General features: G+C 39.8%; 2 protein-coding genes across 2 annotated transcripts; both read right to left on the reverse strand.

The window, feature by feature from the left end:
- snrkb (SNF related kinase b) lies at positions 1-27,827 on the reverse strand. The gene is made up of 5 exons (XM_038305560.1): positions 27,588-27,827; positions 24,306-24,620; positions 21,237-21,631; positions 8,352-8,493; positions 1-1,267 (listed from the first exon to the last, which is right to left on the reverse strand). Exons 2-5 carry the CDS (start codon positions 24,539-24,541, stop codon positions 289-291), a joined length of 1,752 nt encoding a protein of 583 aa, XP_038161488.1. The 5' UTR covers positions 24,542-24,620; positions 27,588-27,827; the 3' UTR covers positions 1-288.
- Positions 3,551-6,251, reverse strand: LOC119796814 (E3 SUMO-protein ligase ZBED1-like). The gene is made up of 3 exons (XM_038305561.1): positions 5,987-6,251; positions 4,325-4,944; positions 3,551-4,162 (listed from the first exon to the last, which is right to left on the reverse strand). The coding sequence occupies exons 1-3, from the start codon at positions 6,240-6,242 to the stop codon at positions 3,764-3,766; spliced, it is 1,275 nt and encodes a 424-aa protein (XP_038161489.1). The 5' UTR covers positions 6,243-6,251; the 3' UTR covers positions 3,551-3,763.
- Positions 27,828-27,930: the final 103 nt, after the last annotated feature.

Consider the following 27,930-nt stretch of genomic DNA (forward strand, 5'->3'; position numbering starts at 1 on the left):
TTTTTTTATTCTGCGCTCCCTCCTGTACACAGCAGCAAATGGAAATAAATTCCTTGGTTCATGTCACCTTTGACTGTCACTAAAACAACGTCTATTAAATGAGCACACTGTTAGAAGTGGGGGTATGTGAAGCTGCGTGTTTGTGTGCTGAGGGCGGTTTAGCTCGTCGTCTCTGCAGAGAGTTCAGCAGGCGCCACTTCACAAGGTCTATGTTCAGGCTTCCACCACCTGCTGCCTGCTAAGCAGCCTGTGCGTCCAGAGAGAAGGCGGCCCTGAAGCCGATGTTCGCTACAGCACGTGGCAGCAGTTGTACTGAGCCAGCGGCAGGATCTTGGGCTTGTTTTGTGTGGGTATGTTGAAGGCCAGAGCTTTCTCACACAAAGGGAAGTGGAAGAGTCTGTCTCGGAGCTTGATGCTGTGCCGCTTCCCCTGCTCCGCCCTCGGTAGCGACTCGCCCCTGGTTCCTGGAGGATTTTGGGGTTGAGGCTTTTCTGCCGTCCCGCTCTTTTCATTTGCTTCCTCCTCCCGTTCCGTTTTCTCCCTCAGGCTGGCGGAGGATGCAGAGATGCAGGACTGACAGGAGTCTGGTGTTAAGAGCAGAGGAGGTGGTTTGCCAGTGTTGTTGTTGGGCTCCATCTCTTCATCCTCTCCCTCTTTTCTGTTAGAGATGTTCAGCTGACAACAAGACACCCTTAAAGCCGGAGAGGATGGAGTGACTTCAGATGTCTGGCTGAGCGTCTCATCCCGATGACTGACAGGCTGATCTGATATCACACAACCGCTGTCTTCGTTTTCTCTTTCCATCTCCACTGACTTTTCCTCCTCTGTTTTTCCAAACTCTTCCAGGTTTTCCATGCACTCCGACATCTCCTCAACTTCCTCCTCTATTTCTCTCAATGTACTGTGTTCTTCTTCTTCCCCCTCCTCCTGCTCCTCCTCCTCGTCCTCCTCACAGATCTGCTGCAGCGCAGGGACGTTCTTGCCCGCAGGAGGCTCTTCAGCAGGAGCAGGCCGGAGGCTGAAGCAGAGGCTGGGCTGCCACGTCCCAGGAAATGTCTGCTGAGCCGAAGACCTCATAGCCAGCAGATCCCCGGACTCTGGGGCACACAGTGAGGGAGACGTAGCAGAGAGGGCCCCTGTGACCCAGTGGGGTGGCGCCTCAGGGCTGAGGAGGGCGTCATCCAGGCCCTGCAGCCACTGGTGAGCCTCGATCTCATCGAGACACGCACGGCAACACGGATCCTTCTGCAGCATCCTGGAGATCAAACTGACAAGGAAAAAAAAAGTGATTCTTATAAAGCTGCAATTTAAATAAAAGCCAGAAACATTATATAAACAACCTTATTCACATTTAAACATCTAAAACGGATACAATTGAATTAACCACAACCCATCTTGTCCATGTTATATTCATATATTCTTTAGGTGTGTTGGTTTTCCTTTTCTTTTATCACTTTCCTGTGATTTCACCATTTTTTTCAATTGGTTAATACAATTCAGGACTTAAACTGGTTTAGACCTATGCACTCGCCACTCGTGTGTCACAGAGTGTATTTCTTCCCATCTTCCTATTCACACATCATGTGAATCAAGGTCACATAATAAATCTGGTGTCAGGTGTTTAAGGGCATGTTTTGCAAATGACCTGTTTCTAGGGGGAATGTATCCCTGCATGGGTTCAACCTCAAATTGTTAAATATAAATCACAAAAAGTGTTTAAGGAGATTATTCAAAAGACTAAGGTTTAAAAAGCTATCATGGCACCCATAAAGCAAAGTTTGATGTTTGCAGAAATCAATTAAGGCTTTACTTCCTTACGTATATGACAATGTATCATTCTTTGGGTTTCGTCCTTAAAAAACTGATGATTGAAAATCAAGTTGAAAATTAAACCATAAAACTGGGCGCAGGATCATTAAAAAGCTAAATGATAGTAATTTAGAGTAGATTTTAGATTAAAGTAGAATTATCTTAAAAGAGTGAATTTGTTTCTGAAGGAATAATCAATTTATTTTAAACACAATCATCAAGAAATATATGAAGACATCTGCAAGTGAAGTCATCTTTGTCAAAATGCTCCATGGCTAAACCTTTAGAGTAGCATTTAAGTTCAGGATTTTGAATGAACAATCTATAGAAATTGTATCAGTTTGGTGCTAAAGCACAAAAAGCAGAAATAGGAAATGCCAACAGCAGTAAACAAATAGAGGATCTGGAGTTCAAACTATAATGCTGACACAGCTTTTGTTTTTTTAACTAGTGTTTAATTCTTTGTTTCGTCAACACAGGGGGAACAAAAATGTGCAGCGTTGTTGTGACTTTTGGATTCAGTGTTTTCCGTTTGTTTACCCTGCTGCTCTGGGAGCCAAAAAGAACAGTGTGTGTTTTGGTTTGAGGTGTGAAGGATCGAGGTTGAGTGTGAGGAGAGGCTTGAATGCTTGAGTTGTATTTTGTTCCAGCAGCTATTGTATGATTTTGACAATAATAAATAGTGGTTCAATGTTCACAGCTTTTAACTGTGGAACATTAGTGTTTATTTTAGCCCAACCTGTATTTACAGGAGCTGGAGAATAAAACATTAAATGTACGTGTTTGTAAAAAAAACTCTCTTAAACCAAGAGAAAAATGTAGCCCCTTCTCAAAATGATTTCCAACCTTGGTAAAGATTGATAAAAAAAAGTCCTAAAAGTTTGGATTTTAATCTCCCACTAAACCAAAAATATATATATATATATGATTTTAGAGCATTAATTCATTGGTGGACATCTTTATTTTTTACTTTGGGAAATTGATCATAATGACTAAATCATCTTCCTTCATATATATTAGTTAGTGTTGCACCTAGGGCTGAACGATTTTAAGAAAAAATTTAAATTGCGATTTTTCTGGCAGAGATTGCGGTTTTCGATTTCAACCACGATTTATTTTTTTAATCAAATTTCAGTACAAATTAATATATATTTAATAATTATATAACCAATGAATTCAATTAAGATAATGCAAGAATGAAAACTGGTGGCAACATATTTCAAATGCAAGACTGTTTATTCAAGCACCTAAGAAACAAATTATATTATCCAAAAAAGTCAAATAAAATGAGAACCCTCCTTTGTAAACTTTTGCTTCTTTTACATTCTTTTACATTCATTAACAAAAAATATCAAGCATCAATGGCTCATCAGCATCAAAATAATTGCACTTTTGTAAAATAACGTAGGCTACATAAAAATTACAAAGGGACGGGAGCCCTCTTTCTTAAGTAAACTTTTGCTTCTTTTACATTTTTTATTAAAAAAAAACATTAATGGCTCAGCAGCATCAAAACAATTGCACTTTTGTAAAATAACATAAGCTACATAAAAAATATAACATATAACAACAAAGTTGAGCAAAAATGAAGTCTTACCTTAAAAGAAGTGCAAAATGGCTCAAAGGAGCTAGCTTATGAACATAAGCAACAACAGAGCAGTTACAGAAATACAACCCCTGTACTTAGAAACCTGTGCTTCTTCAAATAAAGTGGCAAGAGGAATTGAAACATAAAAGGTAGTAAAAAATGACAACAGTACAATAATAGTATTAAAGTTTAAATTATCCTATATTTTCCTCACAACAAATGATGCCAGAATGGTTAAATTATTTTACATAGTCAGTAAACAAAAGATAAGTAAAAAAGATGAACAAAGTTATGTCAGGGTAAGTGCAAGTAAGGGATTTCAGGATAAGATGAAAAAACAATCTTCCCCTTCATCGCTACATCTCTTTAGAGATTTTTGGCCAGGAAAACCAACATGTCAACCCTTGCTGGCTTCAGACTTGCACGCTGACATGTGACAATATTACCACTGGCACTGAACAGTCTCTCTGATGGTGCACTCGTTGCTGGTATGCAAAGGTACTTACGAGCCAACCTGCTAAGCCAGGGGAAGTTGACATTGTGCACTCTCCACCAGGCCAGTGGATCTTGCTCTCCATCAATGCTAGGAGTTATGAGGTAGTTGTCCAGTTCTGCTTTAATTGTATCCTCCAACTGCATAGTAGAGGAAGCAGGGACCGCCTTGAAAAAGCTGCCCAGTGACCGCTTTCGCTTTGTAGAGGTGGATGGTGGTTCTTCTTCTGTACTGAGTGGCATGGGATGGGTTTTGACACAAGCCCTCTGCTCCTGCAACACACAGTAGAGGCATAATGTTTTGCAATTAGTTGTGATTACTGACATTGATGTTGAAATGTTGCCTTGGTCTTACAGTATAATTCAAAAACATATATAGAAAAAAACACAGCTTTTTGTTTTATTTTGAAAGAGTGAAGAAAAAGGACAGCTTACCTTTAGTGCCAACTGCTCCATTTCCATCTTCACTCTGTCTTTCATGAATTGGACATTCTCCTCACTAATGTAGTTGGTCTTAAATCTTGGGTCGAGGAAAGATGCGATGTCCAGGAGTTCCTGGGTCGCTGGGTCACTGTATTTCTCTTCAATGTAGTGGAGAGCTTTTGACTTTATCTCCTTTGTGAGATCTGTGTCTTGGTCAGTTACAGCAAGTGTTGCTGTTCTCAGCAGGTGGAGCACTGGCTTTAGGTAGGATACGCTCACATAGTCCTCAAATGAGAGGGCGTCTGTGAACTCCTGAAGAGGACCGAGAGCATTGTTTACAGATTCAAGCACATCAGTGTCTTGCCAAGTCGGGACCAGGTGCCGCGTCTTCCTGTCTTCAGACAGAACTTGACACAGTGCCTTGCTCTGTCCCAACACCCTCTCAATCATTTTCTGCCGGGAGCCCCATCGTGTCGGACATTCGGTGACCATTGACTGCTGAGGAAGATTCAGGTCTTCCTGTGCCTGTTTTAGCGTCGCCTTTTTCTTCCAGCTGTGGCTGAAGACTGCTACCAGCTGCTTGCACAGTCCTGTGGCCCGTTTGATGCGTTGGTCATCTTTGACTGCATTTTCTGGGAAAAACATTACATACAGTCAGATAAGCCTACTTCATAACTGTTTTTAACAGCAGACATCAGGTGGTGCTATCACATTAAGTAATTCGCCATACATTAATTTGTAACTGGTGATTAATTTGCAGCAATATGTTTATTCGACAATCCACTAAAACACAACAAACCTTTCAATCTGTAATAAAGTGGCATCAGCCATCCTCATATCTGCTACAAAATACCATTGGCGTCATTTGCTTTTTTTAAATTTATTTATTTATTAATTTTTTGTTTACTAAAGTGTGTCAAAAATAAGCTTAGGGCAGGGGTCTTCAACATTTTCCTGGCCAAGGACCCCCAAACTGATGGCGAGATGGAGCAGGGACCCCCTAATTATATATATTGTATGAAATTGTGTTATATAAAACTGCTCCTATAGTCACTCTATTACAGATGGAGTGATTTAACAAAATAATTACTCCCTGGGATTATTAAAGTATTTCTGATTCTGATTCCTGCTTGATGGGACAGGTGCTGTGAATGAAATGGTGTCTTGAAAGAGCTGTGTCACTGAATGTGAGCATTGATGACTGAAAGACATCTTCTGCCTCCATTTATCTGTGTTAATTCATGTTAATGTGTATTTAAAGACATCTCAATTAATGAAAAAAGTTGCAGGGGGGAATATATAAAAAAGTCTAATCAACCAAAACTTTCGCGACCCCCATGCAGTACCTCCGTAGACCCCCTAGGGGTCGCGCACAACCCTGTTGAAGACCTCCTGCTTAGGGGAAACGGCATTTGTATCTCTCTGTTCCTTGGCATTCCGTAGCTAAACAGAAGCAAGCAGTAGCTTATTGGGAGGTTTCAAAGTTTACTCATGAAAGTGTTCATTTTTATAGGTAGGAGAAACGGTAGCATTGCGCTAACAGTTGGTCAGCTAACAAAAGCGTGAAAACAAACATAGGGTCGCTTTGTCCCCCTCCCCCGCCCTAACTGTGTTTGAGAGACTATGATACCACTAATTCTTACACAGTAAATTTGGACACACACATACACTTACCAATTGCAAGATGCAGCCGGTGCCCGAAGCACTGCAGTCTGGTCCACTGATTGAGCTCCATCGCTTTGACCATGTTCGTGGCGTTGTCTGTTGTGATGCAGGTCTGGGCCTCTTCTTTTAGGTCCCAGTTTGCCAAGCACTCTTTAAGCCCAATTGCAATGTTCTCCCCCGTATCGTCAGTGGGGAAGTATGCTGTCTGCAGGCAGCGGCTTTTCAACTCAAAGTTTGCATTCACGAAATGCACCGTCAAACTCATGTATGGCTCGGTCGTTCTACTTGACCACAGATCCGTAGTTGACGCGTAAAACTCTGTGTTTTCCAGCTCATTTACAACTTTGGCCTTGCATTCTCCGTACAGCTGTGGGATGGCGACTCGGTTAAAGTAGGTGCGGGAGGGTAGAACATACCTCTTGTCCATTGTGCGTAGCAAACTTTTAAATGCGTCTTTGGTTACTGTGTTTACAGACACCATATCCTTCGATATGTAATTCGTTACAGCAGTGGTAATCTCCTTGTGTCTTCGGCTAGTTCTTTCATAAGGCATCAAACTGGCAAAGGATGAAGTTATGGTTGGCTGTTTTGCTGAAGTATCACTGCTACTTGATATTTCAAGGCTCTTTTTCGCCATACAATCCTCATACAAGTTAAGGTGGTGGACTCTCAAGTGACGATGTAAATTGGTGGTATTGCCAGCCGATGTAGCCAGTTTCCCACGACATGTTTGGCAAATCACCTGTTTCTGGTGCTCATCAGTGGCCTCAAATCCTAAATACTGCCAAATGACCGACGTGCTGTTTTTCTTTGGTATTAATTTTGTCGGCTCCACGTCTGCTCCCGCTTCAGCCATCTTGAAATTGAATCTCGAGCTTACGAGCTACACTGAAAACGTCATCTGGTCACGCGCAGCCTTTCAGCTTTCTGATTGGTTCTGGCCGACACAGAGCCTTTTCTGATTGGTAATAGCCGACACAGAGCCTTTCTACATGAGCATGCATTGGAATTATTGACAAAATTATTAGGCCTGGGCTAATATGCACCAAGAAAAACCGCAGCTTTGACAATCCCAAAATCGCGTTGCTTGAGATCGCGGTTTTCGGTCGAAAACGATAGATCGTTCAGCCCTAGTTGCACCGATGCAATTGTTTGGCCCTGATTCTGATACCTGGCAGCGTAGTATTGGCCGATACCAATACCATCTGTTTGCATTTGATGTGTGTGTATATATATGAAGAACTGCACACTACTTGGGTGTAAAATAATTGCCATCATTTCAAGCTGCTGCCTACCTTTGTGAAGCAGGAAAAAGACTAATGCAAACTGAATCCAGTAGAACTTTTTATTGCCTACCTGGAGTGGGTGACAATAGTTGAATAAACTTTTGGCTCTCAAAATAGTATCAGTGCCCTATTTGTTGGTACTCGCCGATACCAATACCACTATTTTAGAGCAGTATCAGGGCCCCGTCTGATACTGGTATCGGTGCAACACTAATATTAATGTTCTGAACTTCCATATCAATGTGTTTATTGCACCATGTTTTTATCTCCCACACTGTTTACTGATGCCTTTATGGAATGAAAATGTTAATTTACTGTCTGGAAAGCTGTACTAAATGAAATTTTGTTTTGTATACACCGAGTGCATACAAAATGATAATAAAAGTTTTCTAAGTGTAAGTCATCTTTACCACTCTTCCAAATGGGTAAGAACAATGACACAAAACATTTCATGTTATATAAAAGTGTGATGATCCATGGAGGTCAGGATAATCTTTAGCTATTGGCTGATTTGAATTATCCAAAGATACAGGATGACATTTAGAGAAGAAACTTAATAAAAAAATCATTGGGCACCAAGCTGCACTAAGCTGCAAATATTGTCAAACTAGGGAAAGACTTTCTTCTCCTGATCTTCTAAATGTAAACCAGCAGAGTTTGACAACAAAACACAAGACGGATTTGGTTGGAACTTGGTGCCCAACATTTTAGGAGTCAGTTAATGAAATTAATTCAGTACCTGATACCTGGTACCTTTTTTTACCTGGTAAAAAAAAGGTTAGTTTGTGGAAAAGCATGGTGGTGCATCTATGGTGCTGTGGGCCTTTTCATGTCACTTTCCAAAGGCATCATGTACTTATAAGGACATTTTGAATAGAAAAAAAATCAGGCTGCCACTGCTAGTAAAATTAAAATAGGTCATCTGATTTATGCCTTAAAGGTTGGATTTTTGTCAACCTTTAAATGTGTAATCCTGCTGCTGCAAGTAAATGTTAATTTATTCTAATTCTTTTAACATATCTTAACAATCATTTCTAAAATAACATATATATGTATATGGTTCTCCTGAAGCTCTGGACAGTACTCACTCTCTGCAGTCCTCTGAAACGTGTTCAGGGACAGTGTAGCGGCAGTCCAGGATCATGACCAGAGTCTCGCTGTCATTGGTTTCCTGGAAGGGAGGGACTCCACAGACCAGCATGTACAGGATCACCCCAAGAGACCAGATATCTGGAAAACACACCAAATAACAGTAATGTTAGATTTAATGAGCGACATTTCAAACTCCCAGGGAAGAAAGTAAAACATCTTCCTTTATCCCACAAATAAGATGAACAATAACCCTTAACAAATCAATGGATAAAGAATGCAATAACTACACAAATTACATTACATAATATAATCTATATGATGAAGATTTTAATCAAAAGGTCAATCTGCCTCAATTATATTCTTTAAATGTTGCTGCTGAAAAAAAAAAAAACTGTATGAAGATTTTGTGAATAACTCTTCCTTTTTGTCAGTGTCAGCTCTTCTTGCACCACATTTAAATGTCATATTTAGGTAAAAAAAATTATTAAAGAGTCCTTTCAGTATATATATATCCATTCACAGCAAACAGTTAAATTCAGATGCAATCAGTTACCCATGCAGAGCACTGATGGGTTTCTTAATGACTTAACTTGCAATACGCAAAGAAAAGATTATAAATGTCCCAAAGGATGTGAAGTCAGCAGACCTGGAGGAGGCCTTAGACCCTTAGACACAGATTTTGGGGGAGAAATCATATATATTTTTAAATTAACGGTTGACAAACCAGCACCATGCAACTTATTAACACCTGATTAAACACGGGCTGGATTAACTCTATCAAGGCAGAGCAACAATTAAAACGGAACAATTTTTCCATCAAGCATCTATTGTTCAGAAATGAGAAGATTTTCTTTAGCTGTATGGAGAATAAAATGACACCTTGTCTGTTACTCTTTACTGCAGAGCGGCTTTCTGAAACACAGGGTCTTACATACACTTTTCAATTGCTCAGAAAACAGAGACAGGTTTTTCTGGCGGAAATATTTCTGACTGAAAATAACACTGAAACGCTTCATTTAGAAACTAAAGCTGCAACATTTACTGTATCTTTTAGTAAAGCAACGCAGACTCTTGGCTTAATTTGGCGAGCCATGAGCATCATGTTTAAAAAGAGTATGCAAACCTGCTACCTCAGCAGACAGCCTGACTAACAACCCAACCAGTATCTGCTTAGTGACTAAATAAAGAGCAGAATATCAGTAATGGCTTCACTCTAGCATTTAACATCATCAATAACATTAATACCAATACCAATCAAAATATTCTATATTACTTTTATGAATAATGTTTGTATGTAAATTATCAAGATAATGGTTTATATTTTTCTGTTAAACTTGAATCTTTTTTAATTCAAACATTTTAATTCAAAGTTATGGTTCTACACTCACCGGCCACTTTATTAGGTACACCTGTCCAACTGCTCGTTAACACTTAATTTCTAAGCAGCCAATCACATGGCGGCAACTCAGTGCATTTAGGCATGTAGACATGGTCAAGACAATCTCCTGCAGTTCAAACCGAGCATCAGTATGGGGAAGAAATGGTGATTTGAGTGACTTTGAACGTGGCATGATTGTTGGTGCCAGAAGGGCTGGTCTGAGTATTTCAGAAACTGCTGATCTACTGGGATTTTCACACACAGCCATCTCTAGGGTTTACAGAGAATGGTATGAAAAAGAAAAAACATCCAGTGAGCGGCAGTTCTGTGGGCGGAAATGCCTTGTTGATGCCAGAGGTCAGAGGAGAATGGCCAGACTGGTTCGAGCTGATAGAAGGGCAACAGTGACTCAAATAACCACCCGTTACAACCAAGGTGGGCAGAAGAGCATCTCTGAACGCACAGTACGCCAAACTTTGAGGCAGATGGGCTACAGCAGCAGAAAACCACACCGGGTGCCACTCCTTTCAGGTAAGAACAGGAAACTGAGGCTACAATTTGCACAAGCTCATCGATATTGGACAATAGGAGATTGGAAAAACGTTGCCTGGTCTGATGAGTCTCGATTTCTGCTGCGACATTCGGATGGTAGGGTCAGAATTTGGCGTCTACAACATGAAAGCATGGATCCATCCTGCCTTGTATCAACGGTTCAGGCTGGTGGTGGTGGTGTCATGGTGTGAGGAATATTTTCTTGGCACTCTTTGGGCCCCTTGGTACCAATTGAGCATCGTTGCAACGCCACAGCCTACCTGAGTATTGTTGCTGACCATGTCCATCCCTTTATGACCACAATGTACCCAACTTCTGATGGCTACTTTCAGCAGGATAATGCGCCATGTCATAAAGCTGGAATCATCTCAGACTGGTTTCTTGAAGATGACAATGAGTTCACTGTACTCAAATGGCCTCCACAGTCACCAGATCTCAATCCAATAAAGCATCTTTGGGATGTGGTGGAACGGGAGATTCGCATCATGGATGTGCAGCCGACAAATCTGCGGCAACTGTGTGATGCCATCATCTCAATATGGACCAAACTCCCTGAGGAATGCTTCCAGCACCTTGTTGAATCTATGCCACGAACAATTGAGGCAGTTCTGAAGGCAAAAGGGGGTCCAACCCGTTACTAGCATGGGGTACCTAATAAAGTGGCCGGTGAGTGTATGTGGCCTATGCTAACCTTTTGGTATGAGTGCAACTGTTCATACCACGCCTTTAGAGAGCAATATATTTCAAAAACCTTATGTCTTTCATAAACACCTAAAATGGCATAACATTAGTTTAACATCGTTTTAAATTTCGAAATAAATCTTGCGTGTTTTTCTTTCACTACTTGTTCTTTTTGCATGCAGAAGACAAAGGGTTACCCATAAAACTTTTAAGTCTGACTCGTTTCTGTGTTTATTAGAAGTAAAACATTTGAGTAAAGCAAACTGGAGACGTCTGGAGGAACAAGATGACATAAAAAAAAAAACCACATTAACACATGTCAACCAACACTTGTGACACTGCTGTTCTTTTTCCGCCTCCTCCGTTTCCTTCCTCTGGCGTCCTTGAGCCAGCACAGTGAGGAGGGTATTAATGCAGACGCAGGACAGCGTGAACCAGACGGGAACACGCACAGGAGCTGAGCTGAGGGCTAAAGGCCCGTAACAAACAGAGGCTTCGCTGTGGTGGCGTGCTATTCTGAGAACGTTCATCCTTCTGTCTTTCCTGCCTCTGTGTTTCTTCCAAACACCAGAGGCTGGAAGACCGGCACATTCTGTTCATTTATAGTTTTAACCCTGCAGTGACACTAGTCAGAATAAAAAAAATAGAGCGGTTTTTAAACATAAAGAATTATATATAAATATATTTATTTAGTATTAGTTTGATTAACGACACCAAACAATTTTAACCTCATTCTAAGGGCTTCTTCTACACTTACCCTTAGTCTTAGTTCATTGCTCTTTAAAATAATGCAAGATAAAAGGAAAACTCTTAATAGGGCATAATAAACTAAGGCTTATGATAAATATCTATTTTCAAACTTTACATGAGAATCATAAACAAGTTTCTCTTGCAAAGTTTTATTCAGTGAAAGTTTAGATTGGAGAATTCAAAAAGCTTTTTTGAGCAATTTTTAAACTTTTCGATCATAACTGTGAATAATTCCGAGTTTTAAATATCATATTGGCTACTATAATAGCCCACTGAGTGTTGCAGATTAGGACAGGAAAGATGGCCTTTAGATTTTTGCACATATACTGTGCTTCTCTCCAATGTTAGCAGCTTAATGTTGCAACATGTGCAATGGGAAAACTATAATATTCATCCAAATATAACATCTCTAGCCATTTAAATAATAACATGGATCCAATTAAGGACTGAAGACATGAATCCCTCAGACAGTTTACCGTCTCCCCACAGACTCACATTACTGAGAGCTGTGCTGATTCAGCCGCGGTCCCACATTAAACTTATGAGGGGCCAAACAAAAGCCCTCAGTTCTCCTTATACAATGTACACTCATGCACACGCTCACCCCCATCCATCCACAGCTGCGTTACGCAACAGGGAGGAGAAACCTCTCGAGAGCTGGGAGTACTTTCCTCTCACTGGGGAACATCACACATTCCCACCACACATTAGTGGGCTGCTGACTGAACAGAGATCAAGTCCAGACACACAAACCAGCACACAGCATCTGCTAACAGTATAAACATGGGGGTTTACAGTGCCTGGAAAAGGTTTTCTACTTTTTACTAATTACAATATATAGAAAAACCTACAATTTCACTGCATCTTTCTCAGCGGCTAAGCAAACATTATAAAGACCAAGCAGCAGAGCAGACAGGTCAGGGATAAAACTGTAAAGGTTATGTTTTAAAATAACATCCTGCGCTTTGAACATCTAAAGGCACCATTCAATCAATAATCTGATATGTCAGAAGGAGGAGCGTGTTGACTAGCATGTATATGATAAAGGAAAAACCACATGACATGACAACAAACCACATAGAAAAAGTTTTTAAAAAGTTTACTGAAAAAAAAAAAAATGAGACCAGAAGGCAACTTTTATTTTGTCTTATATGCAAAAAATGGTCTGTAGAAAAAACAACCAAAACACACCCGTACTGACATGAAACCCAGTGGTGGCAGTTTAATGCTGTTCCTCTACAGGGAAAAAACATAAAAGTACTTAAGGAAAACAATTAATAAGTTCAAAAAACTGAACCCCAACTGAACTCCCAACCTAAAAAAAAAAAACAAAAAAACATAAAAAAACCCAGCCAGAACTACCATGGGGTAGTTTAGATTAAAACATAATGATGGCCCAGTTAAAGCCCAGAGCTACAGCATAAATCTGATTGGGAATCTGTCAATTTACCTGAAATCTGATGTTCATTTAAAAGCAGGAAAAAGGGATTCTGTGCTGAAAGATATGTCCAACAGCTGTTTGTGTATTTCCAGTTCTCTATGCTGGAAACGCCTCAGCTGGTAATTTTATATTTCACCTAGAGAGGCAGCAAAGTGCCAGGATGCACCTAGGCAGCAGGAAATCTCCATAAGAAGAGGAGGTCTCTGCCGGCGTTATCACTGCAAGTTATATTTATGTTTATGCATTTATCTCATTCTCCCCAGCGGGGATAAAAACCCAGGCTGGGTGGTGGCTTAACACTTGAGCTAGCCAGCTGCTAGCAATTTGTTGGCGTGTTCTCACTGCTGCATGTTTCATAGTTTGAAAATTACAGTACTGCAAGAATGCATCGATCAATTAATTACTTTTAGATGAATCTAGACACTTAAAAGGTATTGCAGAAGATCCTTTTTTCGATTTTTTTCTAAAAGAACCGCCCTCTCCGCTTTAAAAAAAATGCACATGCACAACCCTGTACCCATTCCACAAAGGTAGCGAATGTGAGAGCCGGTTTCTCCTTGTGGACGCTCTGTTTAAAAGTAGCTGTTCTCATACAAGCTTACTGTGTTCGACCATCCATACTAACCCCTAAATCCCTCAATTACTATATAGAGCAGGGACTATATAGTGGACTTTATAGCGACTCAGTTAACTGACCCTTTAGACTGATGATCACTACTTTTTGCTCCCCGTTGGTCACGTAACTCCTCCTTCAGTGTGCGGTGCCTGCACCATCTTGTTATTAGTCGCCTCTGTCGGGTAGTGACAGCCTATAGCGACAGCAGGCAGCTGTGACAGCAAATCCAATAATGCTTTACGAGGAGGGCCTTACACAAACATATCACCAGAATGATTGACAATTAGGAGGACCACTTATTGAGAAGATCCACCCAAAAATAAAAGATCGTCCTCTATACCTTTAATTTCTGAGAAAAATCCTCTTTCATACCTTTAAGTTCTACACTCAGTCAAGAACGGCTGGTAGAAACAACTTAAAAGTCCTGCAGTTGTTTCCAAGTGTCACTCAGAGGGGAGCTAAATACTACAGAAGACCGAACTGTTCATATGTTTATCCGTAAACAGTGAAAAATCTGAGCAGCACTTTACATTTATCAATGAATTTTGCCTAAAGTTAAAATTAAACAGCTGATTTTCAGTTGCAAAGCAACAAAACGTAAACTGGATGAAAGGAATGCAAACATTCTCTGTATTTTATGGATGGAAGAGTTTAAGGGAAATCTGAAAAGCTTAAGCTCAAAGTTGAGCAGCCCAACAAGAAGCAGAACCAGGCTCTGTGGATTCATTAGACAGACACTTCCTTTGAAGCACATATTTCAAGAGCAAGTACGTCATAAAAGGGTCTGTCACAAAAGGCCATCCAAGTTCAGAAAGGAAAAAAAAAGAACTTCCTTTGACGTATATTTGGAAGTTGAAGCCAGAGTTTCCTAGTCACCGCTGAACCAGGCTCACTTGTGGTGTCCTTCTGGACACCACTTATGTGGAATGTATGAGGAATTTGAAGTAACAATACCCTCTGATTCATTGACTATATTGGACTGATAAGGGACATTCTTTTATTGTTGGACAGGATCCTGGCTAATCCGCTCCCATCGGTTACCCCTCATTCTCAGTCCAAACCATAATTGTGAAAAATTCCTCCAGATCTACAATCTTTTTTGTGGTTTTGACAGACAGCAAAAAAAAAAACTAACATTCTTTAAAGGGTCACAAAAAAGCAAACACAGAGAGGACTGTTTATCCGTCTGGACTAGGCAACATCTTGGAATGTCTGGGTTTCCCTTCTGGACCACTAATGTCTGTAACTTCACCACAGATAAGCAGAGAAAAATGGAAATATACAGAATATATATATAAAAAACACTAAATAGATTCTTTCCATTGACCTTATTTTATTTTAGGATAATTAATGGTGGACAATGAATGTTTTCTTGCTTTACTTTTAACAGCAAATGTGTTTTTCTATCATGATTTAATTATGTTACAGCCATATTCCAAATGATATTAGATGAATCTATTTCCTCATGGCTTTACACACAACATGCAGTCATAACATTCATAATACAGTCAAATTGATTCAGTTTTCTATCTAAGGAAAACCAGCTGATTGCATCGACTCATTAACTTCCTGTGAAGGCAATCCCTCACACTAAGCATGCTTGTAGCGACAGTGGAGAGGAAAACTCTCTTTTAACAGGAAGAAACTTTCAGCAGAACCAGGCTCAGTGTGAGCGGTCATCTGCCGAGGCCGACTGGGGTTCAAGGAGACAGAAGCAGAGTTACAGAAAGAAGCAACTGTCAACCAGCTCCACAGGCGTCCCCGTCTAGGAAACACACAGCCTCAATATTATTATTATTATCCTTAATATATTTTCAAAGCTTAAATCAAATTCAACTGTGTTAGATTCAGTTGTTGTGACTGGATCAGGAGACGTGTCTGAACAAGGCTTCATAGCTGACAGTTCATGTTAGAGTGAACATCAAGTATTAAGTCAAAGGCATTTTTTGTGGACCACCAAGACAACAAACACATCAGGGAAAGAATACAGAAAAAAATGTTGCAAACAGCCCTGTTGCCTCCATCATACATTAATGACAGAGACATCAGTAAGGCATAGGGGTGGCAGTAATATACTGTGGTGAGGTTTTTCGACAAGAAGTGAAAGGCAAGGAAAAGATGAATGATGTACACAGATATCCTGGATGGAAACCTGTTTCAAAGCGCTCTTGGCCTCAGATTGTAGCAACGGTTCATTTTTCTGCACACAGCCAAGGAGCAAAGGAGTGGCTTCAGATCATCTACATGAATGTTCAGCAGGGGCCTAGCCAGAATTAAGATTTTAATAGAGATTGGGAAATGGTTGTTCAGAAATATCTCCCAACAAACCCGGTGGAGCTTGTGAAATGCTACAAAGAAAAATGCATGAAACTGCCCAAAGATAGGTGTGCTAAGCATGTGGCTTCAGATAGAAAAAGACTTGGTTCAGTTAATTGGTGCCAACAAAGTATTATCAAATGCTATTAATACCTATGTAAATTTAAAGTGTTATTTGTTATACGTTTGTAATACATTTCTGAACATTAGATGAACAATTTAAGCTTTGTGGAAAAAGATTAATTCAAAGATATTTGGAATGAGCCTATCCGGGTATTATTGATAAAAAGTTTAAAAGAAAAAGGGAGCAACCAGTAGGGAAAACGGCTACTGTGCTTCTGATGTCTGATCACTGTGTTTTCTGTCAGCAGTCAATGTAGTCGTCCACTATTTAATCTAAAAGCATTTTGTGATTCCTTCTGCTGACAGGATTTATAATTTTATAAAATACCAATAACTGTGTTAATGACCAATGTATGACTGGCCTGACAGAGAGTGGACATCCAGAATATTTAAGGTATATAAATACATTTATTTTGAGGAAGATAAGAAACAATCCAGACAAACTTTAGTCCATTATCAAACTGTAAAAGCTGTAAAACTGTAAAGTAAACAGAATACATGTCAATATATTTACTGTTGTAAATATTCTGTAAAAAAAAACAATTTTATTCAGATTTTATAATATTCCGATTTAGTTTTCATTAAGTCTAAAGTCAAAAATCATCAGTACCAAAATAAATAAATCCATCCATCCGTCCGTCCGTCCGTCCGTCCGTCCGTCCGTCCGTCCGTCCGTCCATCTATCCATCCTGATCCACATACCTCCTCCATTCATCTTTTTTGTAATTAATCTACGTAATGACCTTCACTTTTTTATTTATATTAGTTGAGCAAGTAACTCTTTGTTATTATTTTATTTTCTAAATGGTCAAGGATCCTGGGATTGTTCATGAGCTTTATGCTTTTTAAAGAGCCTTAAGAGGAGGAATTTAACTGTTGATAACCAGGACCAGAAACCTAGAGCTGGGTGGTAAGCATGAGGAGAGGTGTGGTAGTTACTGTTGCATCTTAAAATAAATATTCAAATTTCAAAGCCTGTGAAAAAGAAGCTTCAGTTCTTAGAAAACATTTAAATTAAATATAACGCCTTTCAACAAACAGATCTAATGGATCTTAGATTACAAGAATTAGTAAGAGTTAAGAACCGTAATGATATTTGAAACCTTTTTTTTGACCTTTGTATTAGACTGTATTGCTCTGCAGATCCGGTCCTTTTCAGGCATTAGAACAGTAACTGTTTATATAAACAGTTTATGAGCCTTAAGGTTGATTTGAAAACACAGACAAAGGATTTTTTGTCTGAAAAGCTTCTTCGGCTGTGCTGCTCTCTCTTGATCTAAAACGGGACGCGTTTGTGAGGATGGGTATCCATGTGCTGCTCACACCTGGCTAAAAAGCACCCATCAGCTTCCACCACACATGAAAAAAAGAAAAGAGAGGAGTATGTGTTGTGGCAGAGAGCTGGAGGGGGGGCATGAGCTGTTTTCACACTTGTCTGAGGACACACATGTCAGACTTGTTCAGTCCCACTGGTCAGAATTTACTTTTCAAAATGGCAAAGTTTGACCTTTTCAAAGTGGGAATTGTGTGCCAGATGTTTATGAGCAGTCAGTATCTTACCTCTGCCAGTAAGAGAAAGACTTTAAAGCTAATTCTTAACCTGACAAAGTGATGCTAAAGTTGTCAATCAGCTGACGGCTAGGATTTAGTGGGGGGTTCTATAATAATCTAATTTCATCAGCATTAATCCCCATTCCAATGTTTTGTATGCTCACACCAAGGGAGGGGCCTGCTGCTTTAAATTACAACAAAATTAAGCTACTTTTTACTTTTTTTTTAAATCTTAGGACATATATTGGCTTATCTGAAATAATACTCCTTATGTGAATCTATACATGAGCAATTAATACTACGACTCATACAGGCACCAGCTAAGAGCTGTTACATCTCTGCACCTACTGCATAAAATATATAACAGCTAATAAGCTTTTATCAAACAGTTACAATACAATCAGAGGAAACTGAGGAAAGAAAATAAATAACATAAATAATTGGCTCTGGTGCTGCTGATCTGCTGTTTGACGTAAACTAAAGTTTTTCATGAAGGAAAAAAACTGCATGTCTGCAATGTGGGCAGCGCCGTATTTACCGTGAGAGATGCTTTTTTTGTTTCCCTTGTGGGGCTGATCTATGACCCAGTGGCTTTTTTCGCAGTTTAACCTCAAACTATTTCTGACTCCACGTCTGTGAACTCTTGCATATAAGCACAGATTCGTTACTTATACTGTAGTGGGTATAACAGACAGGTTGGGTTCCAGTAGTTATTTAACTTTTTTATTTCTTTTATAATTTCTCATCTTCTGTTCTTGTTGATTACCTTTTCTTTTTTTCTCTAACTCCTTATCATCTTTTTATAACTGTAGCCTTTTCAATGTGTTTCCTAAGACAGATACAGCAACAATGTCATTAATTTTATTAAATCAACCGTACAACAAGGAGAACGTGTTTTTTGACAATCATATATCAGATTATCATATAATTAACCGTATATAAATATATATATATATATATATATATATATATATATATATATATATATATATATAGAGCCTTCACTGTCACAGAACAACGGAACGTCTGAAATTTGCTTAAACTGAGCAACTAAACATTTTTCTTCAAATTCCTCTAAGTCTGGCAAAAAAGATGGTGAATGCTCTGAAATATCCAACAGAACCCCATTAAAAAAAACAAACAAACAAACAAAAAAGCGACCTTATCTATCCCCCGTACAGAATGTGACAGGATTCCAATAATCTGCCAGCTCCATCTACAGAATGCCTCATCATTCGATTTGACTGCAACAATTTGGAAACTGAGAACAAATGGAAGCACAATATCATGGCCAGGCCTTATATAACTGCACGCAGCAGTTAGACCTTATGAACAATCGTCCCTGTTTCTCTGCATCTCATCAAACACACATCAAACAGAGCGCACGTGTACAGCAAAGGCGGCCTGTTCATAAGAGACAAACATCAGAGCAGCACAGAGAGCAGCCAATGCGTGTTTGCGACTGTTTATGAGTCTTATTACTAAGCCGAGGTATCTCAGAGGGACATCTATCCCTGCGTGCTGCTCAGGATTACATCCATAAATACATACATGCTTGTCAGTGAGGGAGTCAGAAGTGTTTGTTTCTATGAAAGGGATGACACAGCCATGTTATCGACAAGCTAGGTCATGTTAGATGATACAGAAATAGAGCGGATAAAGTGCACTTTATTTGCAGCGAAGCAGAGCACGTTATGGTAAGGGAGTTAATAAAAAATTGATTTATGAGGACGTCCTTTTAGAAAAGAGAACTAACATGAGAAAAGAACAAAAAGGACTAATGTAACCCCGTGACTCATGCTGAAAGTTAAGCCGTTTCTTCATCACCCCTCCCAATATTTCATGGGACAAGGTCACAAGTGAAAATAAAAACAGACAATTCACAAGCTCTTAAATTACACATCCCGTCATTTGGAGCCGTTTGCAACTCAACCTTGCTTTCATGGATAAATGCACCAAATGCCCTTCTACAAGAAAGCACTAATTGAAGTGGGGGGGATTTGTATTCAGCAGATGAAACCAGAGTTAAGAAAGGGGATACAAAATCCAGCCTAGTCCAGCTTAGCGGATAAGACCACCAACCTCCCTGAAGCAGACATTCTCTCCTACTATCCCTCCTTCCGAAATTACAAGACATTAAACTAAACCCTCCTTCTGCTTCTGCAATGTCAAAATCCCACAACCGGGGTAACCCTTCTAATCAGGATGTGCAGAAAATGTGCAGTGCTTCCCATTTCCCGCTCTGCAGAGAGGACAGCATTACAGAACGTGCCCAGTTGGCTCATGACTGCTTGACCCAAATAAAAACGCTAATCCTCAGCAAACTGGCTCAGACCTCCACCACATTCACACATAGGCACGTGAATGAAGAGGAGTGAGCAATACCCACAAAGGGTCAGGAGAGCAGAGATAGACATGCACAGTTTTACCGTTAACATTGCAAACAGAAGAACCATATTGCTCTGGAACAAACCTAAATTCAGACTGCATTTGTTTTTCACATGAGCGCAAAAGTTTGATATTTTTAAGATTATCTTTTGAGGCTAATACACTTTTACAGCTGAGATTTTTAGGCTTCACTTTACCACATATATGACCACCTAATGAAAAAATAGAGCCAAGTTGGGTTAAAGAAAAAGAGGAAAATATACTTGAACTCCTCCACTTGATGCAGCGACTAACCCCTAAACAAAATGAAACAATTTCCCTTTTTTCCAGGGGTGAAATTCTCAGACATAGATAAGCAGACTCCAGTCCCAACACAACCCAGGGGGCACTGGATCTTAAGTCTACTCTAGATCTAAAACCTGAATGACTCCTTCAGCAGCTCTGAAAGCTTAGAGATCTGGTCCGCTGTTTCGTGGCCATGATTAAAGCTAAGCTGTTCTTCCACCTCTCTGCATGGAGTCACCTTTCCAGGAGCAAACTTTCCCAGGGAAGCTAAGATGGTTGATTCCCAAATAGCTGTTTTTGTTTCAGTAATTTGTGCAGGAAAGGTGTCCAGCCAGAGTTGCTGAGGCTGTGGAGGAGAGAATGGCTCACTGAGGGCCGATTTATACTTTTAGAAAATGAGAAAATAGTGCAAAGTAAAATCAAAACAGCTCTCCCGAAGCCCGGTTTTTATCTGTAAAAACATTCATTTTAGGGTGTGTTACACTAATGAAAGCAAATTCATACATGTCGACTATTATGATCTGTTTAAACCTAAAGACATTTAATATCAGCGAATCACTTGATGCCATGTGAAACACAAACTGTTTCAAAAAGAATTGTACTTTCAGTCTAATACAGAGATAAATATTAAGATTAACAAAGTTTCTTGTCAGATGGGAGGGATTTCCTTAAAGTAAACAGATGAATGACTCTTAATTATTCATTACAATTTTTCGATATTTTTGTGATTTAAAACCTTAGAAATCAATGTTTTAAATTAGACAATCTCACATTGAAATGAACTGAATTTTTTTTCTCACCCACAGCTGGAGCATCATACTCCTCTCCCAGCAGGATTTCCGGAGCAGAATAAGCCAGCGACCCGCAGCTGGTGGCCAACATCATCCCCGGCTGGAATAAATTGCTGAATCCAAAGTCTGTCAACTTCACGGCGCCTTGTTGGGGGAAGAACACCACGTTTTCCGGCTTCAGGTCCCGGTGCACCACGTGCAACTGGTGGCAATACGACACCGCACGCACAATCTGAGCAAAGTGGCGCTTGGCGGTGGCCTCGGCCACGCCGCCCTCATGGCGCAGGATGTAATCGTAAAGGTCGCCGCCCTCAGCCAGCTCCATGACAAGGTAGAGAGTGGTGGGGGTGTCGATGACTTCATAGAGCCGGACCACGTTTGGATGCTGCACCAGCCTCATACACCTACAGATACATAACAAGAATGAATACATTTATGTTTTAATCCATGAAATACCATCAGAAATAATAGCTCACTGAATACGAGAATGTTTTTGTAGAATGGATGTAGTATTTTAATGATAACTTTTATCAGACAGCAGTTTTCATTGTAGTAGAACATTTACAATAAGGGTTATTTGACAGAAATATTTCTGCAAATAATATCCAACTTTATCAAACTTCAGCTGCTTAACCTTTTTATTTACATTACTATCATTAAAACTTTACACAATGAATGTTATATTAATTTACACAGAAAATCAAACTATTTTCATACAATTTTCCAACCTGTAGACAGGTTATGTCTGGTCTGAATCAATGGATATGTTATAGTTTTTCAATTGGGTTCAGGAAGCTTAAAGGTCCAGGAGGAGAAGCCCATCCTGTCTCTGGGTGGCATCTTGATCAGGATAATCACCCTTTCAACCATGAGAAGCAGGAGCTCTTTTGTTATCTCTAAGGCAGAGCCCAGTTGTGTTTCCATTCTACCCAAGAACTAGGTATTTCAATAATCAATCAGAATGAGGTGTCAACATGGAGTTACTAGCTATTGTCTGCTCTCAGGAGGTACCAGAGTCCTGATGATGCATGTCAAAACAACCTAAAGCTCTGCGTTCAGGTCAGTCTGACTCTGACCTTTAAAAGCGCAAGTCAAAACAAAAAACTATGTTAGAAGCTATGAGTACTATGCTAACTTTAGCTTATAAAAACAATAACATGACCTGTTTGGTTGGTAAGCAGTCACTTTCAGACTGAACAATCATTCAAACATCTCTTTGCTTTCTTAGGTAGGTCCAGTTTTGCTCTCCAGCTCATTTGATTGTCAGGTGTGGAAGGTTGTTACTATTTTAAACCATATTGCGATTATTTTTGGATTTTCCTTTGCACTAGACACAATCAGGTAAATGTTCCACTACAGAGTTTTGGTCTTTTTTCATTGACTTGAAAGCTTGCTTGCCCAGAGTTCCTTGTTGCAGGATGTTACTCTAATGAAGACGTAATAAATTCTACTTGAATGCATGAATCCGCATGCTTGCTGCAACTCTTTCTTTCCTCCTGTGCGGTTGCAAACCAACTTTAAGCATAGCACCACCACCTAAAGACCTGGAGTGAGAAAGCTAGTTTCTTAGTCTTGTTCAATGTAATATGACTAAAATTGAACGCCTTCCCAATTTGAAAAATTGCATTTCGTTTAATTGTGATTATATTGCAAATGCAATGAACTCCAGTTGTTACATAAGTTTCTTAATCTTCTTTTCCATAGAGCATGAAAAAGGGGATCAATCAGCGCTGAATGCTGTTGCTAGGTATTCATTGTTTTGTTTTTATCTCTTTTGAGTCATCATAGCAACATCCTGTTCAGCAGCTGGGTCTCTAGGCCACTGCCTATGAAGCCTATGGCCAGAATGCTGGCATAAATGTTGCCCTGGACAAGACTGTCTTTTTGCGCCCCTGATAGATAGATAACCGTTTCTTTAATCTGTTTCGGGTTTCACTCTAATGCCACCCTGGAAAACTGCTCAATGGATTTTGCAAAACAAAATGATCTAGTTTTTCCTCAAAAATATACAAAGTGAATAAAAAATGGTTATATATAAAGTTTTAAAGTCAGGTATGAACACACATAATCCAGTTTATAACACAATGTAGTCAAGTTTAGTTTGCTTTTTCAGAGTGCATTCACGAGGCCTGTCTGGTTTCAGGTCTCTTCTCTTGATGTTCAAAACTTGTAAACTGTTTTTTCTTCTTCCACTCAGATGTTCTACTCTAATGTCAAATCATCTCTGTACAAATGTAAACATCCCAAAACAGCTTTAGTAACCATGCCTCAAGTCCCTGGATGACGTACTCCAGGACTCTGGGCTCTAAAACGCTCCAAAAGTTTGGTGCGAAAGGACTTTAAGGAAGCCCTGGCAAGCGCATCACGACACTGATGTTACAGCAAGAGTGGGGTGACAGAGGAGAGCTGATTGCATGAGTCAGGAACTCCCTCATACCAAGGATGCATGCTGTTACAGCAGAAAGGAAGAACTTTTTTTCTAAACCACATCTTCAGTATCAACAGGCCCAGTAAATGCTGCACTCTTCTGAAAACAACTGGAGGTTTGAGAAGACAGAGTGAATCAGTTCAGGAACACAGAGCCAGTTAATGGACTGTTTCTCCTCTTAAAATGAAATAAAAATGAAAAAAAAAAAAAAAAAAACAAGCCATAGATAGCAAACTCTTTAAACCTAAATCAATCTGTTGGTATCCCACTGCTAAGCTAATTTAATTTACAGCAGAGTGTATGGTGCTAAAATTCAGGCCTTTTGGGTCATGTTATTTCCTTTCTTGAGGAAAAAATATACGTTTAATTACAGGGAGTTTTTTTATTTCCATTTTAAAATTGTCTGACTTAGGTCAGCTGCTGAGGTACAAAAAATTTATAAAAAAGCAGCAAACGGTAAAGCTTCATTATAAAAAAAATAAAATCATTAACAATTAATTTGTACTTTATCATTCTCAATTCTTATGATTATCACATATTATCTGACTTGGACAGCTGTATACATTCATTTAAACTGGGTCTCTCTTGAAAACAATAACATATATTTGAACTAATTTGATACTAAATATCTATTAATAATAATTTCTTACTTGACTTCCTGTAAGAGGTGGCTTGTTGCCATGACGTCCAGCTTAGTCTTGTCGATCATCTTTACAGCCACCAGTTGCCCTGTGTTGACATGACGGCCCAGTTTCACCACAGCAAAGTGGCCTCTTCCCAGCGTCCGGCCCAGATGGTAGAGGCCGCTGAGATCCAGGCGACCGGAGAAGCCTTTGGGGTTAACAGGCCCATCTAAGGCTGGGGTCAGGTCCCCAGAGGAGTCCATGGTTCAAACAAAAGAGAGGAGGGAAGCTGACTGTCGATGTTTCTGTGATGCAAAAAGCTCCTCAATGCTGGGGGGTTGCCTAGCATAAAAAAAAAAAAAAGACAAAACAATTAAACAAAATGACTGAGACTAATTTTGGCCTACGGCCCAAAGAAAGAAAAGGCTTTAGACGAGGTCAGCTGCTGATGTTAATGCCCTATCGCTCAAGGCACCAGACCAAAAGTAGACCAACGTTCCACTTCATTTAACAAAGGCACAGACGACAGAACACGTTTAGATTAAGCACTGAGACCGGATTATAGAATTATAGTATAATCTGAGCAGCAGAGGGAGAAATATTCTGTTCTAGTCTCTTATGTTCGAGGGCTTCTGTTTGAGTCCATCTCAAATATCGTCCTCCAAAGCACAAATGGTAAGTTGAATCAATACTGTAACAAGAAACCGTAATGTATAATGGGGCTCATGTGCAGGAGAGCATGTGTTTATGTCAGAAGATGACATTAAAACCTGGTGATGTCATCATAGTATCTCCCCCCAGGGTGGTGAGTTCTTCACCATCATCTTCATCATCACAATGATCAGCAGCATCATCATTGTTTTTATTTGTTTACCCCAGAAAAACACTCATAAACCTTAAGGTGCTTCTTTTCTATTGAGCTGGTTGTGGAAAAAGGAAAAAAAATTCTGGCTGTTATGAAGTACGGTGGAGGATCAGTGATGCTTTGGCCTTTTCTTTTTCTTTCAAAGAACTTCATAAAGCTTTTTTTTATATTCCTGGTTTCTAACAGATCAGGAAATTGGAAAGTTTAAATCCTGTAGAGCAAATTATATCAAAATTAGGGTTGCCAATTTACTGATATCTTAAACCTGATATTAGTTCCCATGAACGGGTACAATACAGGAGGCTAGTTTTGATACCATGTGGATAAAAAATATTAAAAGGCATAAAGAATACTTTTATCAAGTAATCTTTTTTTAATCTCAACATGGGACAAGCTTCTCTCAACAGAATCACAGATTGTTATATAATCACAAAATCTTTCCTAAGATCAAAACAAAAAAACTCTTCTAGAACATTTTCATGTCACAAATTCGACATTTTAGTCAGTTTTGTTTTCTGAGCTTGTTTTGTTTCCCAATACAGATTTCTTTCAGTGGTAGTTTATATTTATTTTCCTTTTTTGGGACTTTTTTTTAAATGTCTTAGATCTCGTCTGGGTTAGATTCTGACATCATTTGTGCAAATATTCAGTGTACTTTATACGTATGTTTATGTTTTGCAATCTTGCAAGGTTCATCCAGGTATTTTATTCCTCTAAGCTGTGATTTTGCACCACCTTTTAAGGCTAATGTCCTTGTTCTACAAATAAATCTTGAGTAGCACAATCTGACTGCAGACGTTCTCCATACAGGAGCTGCAATTTTTAAATGAGTGTTGTGTCTAAAATGTAACTTTACATTAGTTTGTGGAAACCAGATGTACAGATCTACTATTTTACTCTACAATGAAACAATTTTTCTGTTGGAAAGAGCAAACAGCCATCAAAGACAAGATAGAATAATCTTGAAGAGACTGGGATAAGACCATCGTCTCTCTCAGGATTCAGCTCTATGTGAAATACTGTGTAACCTCATGGGTTTAGGTCAATCATACAAAAGGTAAGGGATCAGACCACAACTGCACAAGAGATTATTAATGATCTGAAGGCAGCTGGAAACACAGTCACCAAGAATATCACTGGCAACAATCTATAATGAATTTAAATCTTGCAGACACTCTTTATAAATGCCACATTTAAAAAGATGCCTAAGAATTTGAACATCGAAGCGATTTAGAGGTGAAGGAAAAAATACAGTAATCAGACAAATAGCCAGAATGGGACCATAAGAGGGGTTTAGTCCAGCATGGTGATGAAAGAATTATAGTGTGGTAGTATGCATCTATTAAGGATAGAGAATACATTTATTACATTATGTCAAAATGAGATTCACAAAAGTAAAATCAAGCATATAGTAAATAAAAATAAACATTTCTTGGGTTTTTAGTCACCAAAATAAAGCTCAAGTAGCATGGCTAAAAAGAAGGACTTTAATGTTAGGAGATGGTTAGCACTCTATCCAGGCATGTTTCCAGGCTGCAGTTACAACTGAAGGATTGCAGTCAAAAATATCTCCTTCAAAGTAAACGCATCTGGTGACCGTCTCAGATAATGTATTTTGCTGTGCACGCCATCAATGCTATCTTATGCTTTCAGTGGGTGAGAGGTGGAGGTACACCCTGGACAGGTCGCCGGTCCATCGCACAGAGACAAACAGGACAAACAACCATTCAGCACAATTTAGAGTAGTCAATTAACCTAACAGTCATGTTTTCAGGCTATGGGAGGAAGCTGGAGTACCGGGAGAGAACCCACACATGCACAGGGAGAACATGCAAACTCTAAGCAGAAAGACTCTTGGCTGGGAATCGAACCTGGAACCTTCTTGCTGCAAGGCTTTTTTTGATCCAGTTGTTTTCTTTGTCTACCTTCAACATATTTTTAGCTGTTTATGTTTCAGCTTTCATTCTTTTAAAATAAATCTAAAGTTTGACACGAGGTGTATTTATCTCCCCTTTAAGAAAATTGCTACTCATTCCACTAATGTAATGTTGGATTGACTTTCTCAAAACATCCTTTTTGATGAATGAACCTTATTTTATACCCAAATGTCCATTTTAGCAGCTTTAGTTTGGTGTTATCATTCTGATCATCATCAGTACTTCATCACTTGCAGCGTCATCTAGCAGAGCTGCGTTATCAGCCTCTTTATCGCCCTTTAACAGCTTCATTGGGCCAAATCCTCGCTTAAAGGCCTTCTTTTGAATCCCATTAACACTGTTACAGCATCCTGTATGTCGATATATCTGCACCAGCCTCCAGAACCGGAGTTGAGGCCAGCTGTTCTAACTGCAGTCCTAAACTTGGCACCCAGTCCTGCTGAACAGCTCAGCCTCCGCAGCGCTCATCACTCCGGCAGACAAACAACGGCAGAGGCGCTAACTTACCATTGCTGCGCAGATGTCCCGTTATAACAGCGCGCGGCTCCTGATAATGTCCGCTGCCTCCTCAAAGCCTCGGTGTCACCGCTGAATTCAGACGCGGAAATGAGCGGCGTCACCTCCTAGTTCTGCTCCTTCGCTGCGCGGAGGATTCACACTTTCCACTTCTTCTTCTTCTTCTTGTTCTGAGCGACTCTCTCTAGCTGAAGAGTCGCGCGCGCGCTCCACAGCAGCTTAATCGATGTAAGCCAAGCGTGCACGCGCAGCAGCTTCCTTCTGACGTCACTGCATTCCAGCGCGCCCCAGCAGCGACGGTGCGGCTCGGCGCGGCGGCGCGCCTCTTGTAAAG

Source organism: Cyprinodon tularosa, unplaced genomic scaffold, assembly GCF_016077235.1.
Source record: "Cyprinodon tularosa strain WSP-4 unplaced genomic scaffold, ASM1607723v1 ctg56, whole genome shotgun sequence".
NCBI classification, from domain to species: domain Eukaryota; kingdom Metazoa; phylum Chordata; class Actinopteri; order Cyprinodontiformes; family Cyprinodontidae; genus Cyprinodon; species Cyprinodon tularosa.

What these genes read in the sequence shown, in the direction of transcription:
- snrkb (XM_038305560.1), bottom strand. Translation starts at nt 24,541, where the DNA reads ATGGACTCCTCTGGGGACCTGACCCCAGCCTTAGATGGGCCTGTTAAC. An exon ending in GTATGATGCTCCAGCTGTGG is followed by an intron (nt 8,494 to 21,236) that starts GTGAGAAAAAAA and finishes TGTGTTTTCCAG; the next exon opens with ATATCTGGTCTCTTGGGGTG. An exon ending in GTTTCAGAGGACTGCAGAGA is followed by an intron (nt 1,268 to 8,351) that starts GTGAGTACTGTC and finishes TTTCCTTGTCAG; the next exon opens with TTTGATCTCCAGGATGCTGC.
- LOC119796814 (XM_038305561.1), bottom strand. Translation starts at nt 6,242, where the DNA reads ATGAGTTTGACGGTGCATTTCGTGAATGCAAACTTTGAGTTGAAAAGC. An exon ending in CCGGCTGCATCTTGCAATTG is followed by an intron (nt 4,945 to 5,986) that starts GTAAGTGTATGT and finishes TGTTTTTCCCAG; the next exon opens with AAAATGCAGTCAAAGATGAC. An exon ending in TGGAGCAGTTGGCACTAAAG is followed by an intron (nt 4,163 to 4,324) that starts GTAAGCTGTCCT and finishes TGTGTGTTGCAG; the next exon opens with GAGCAGAGGGCTTGTGTCAA.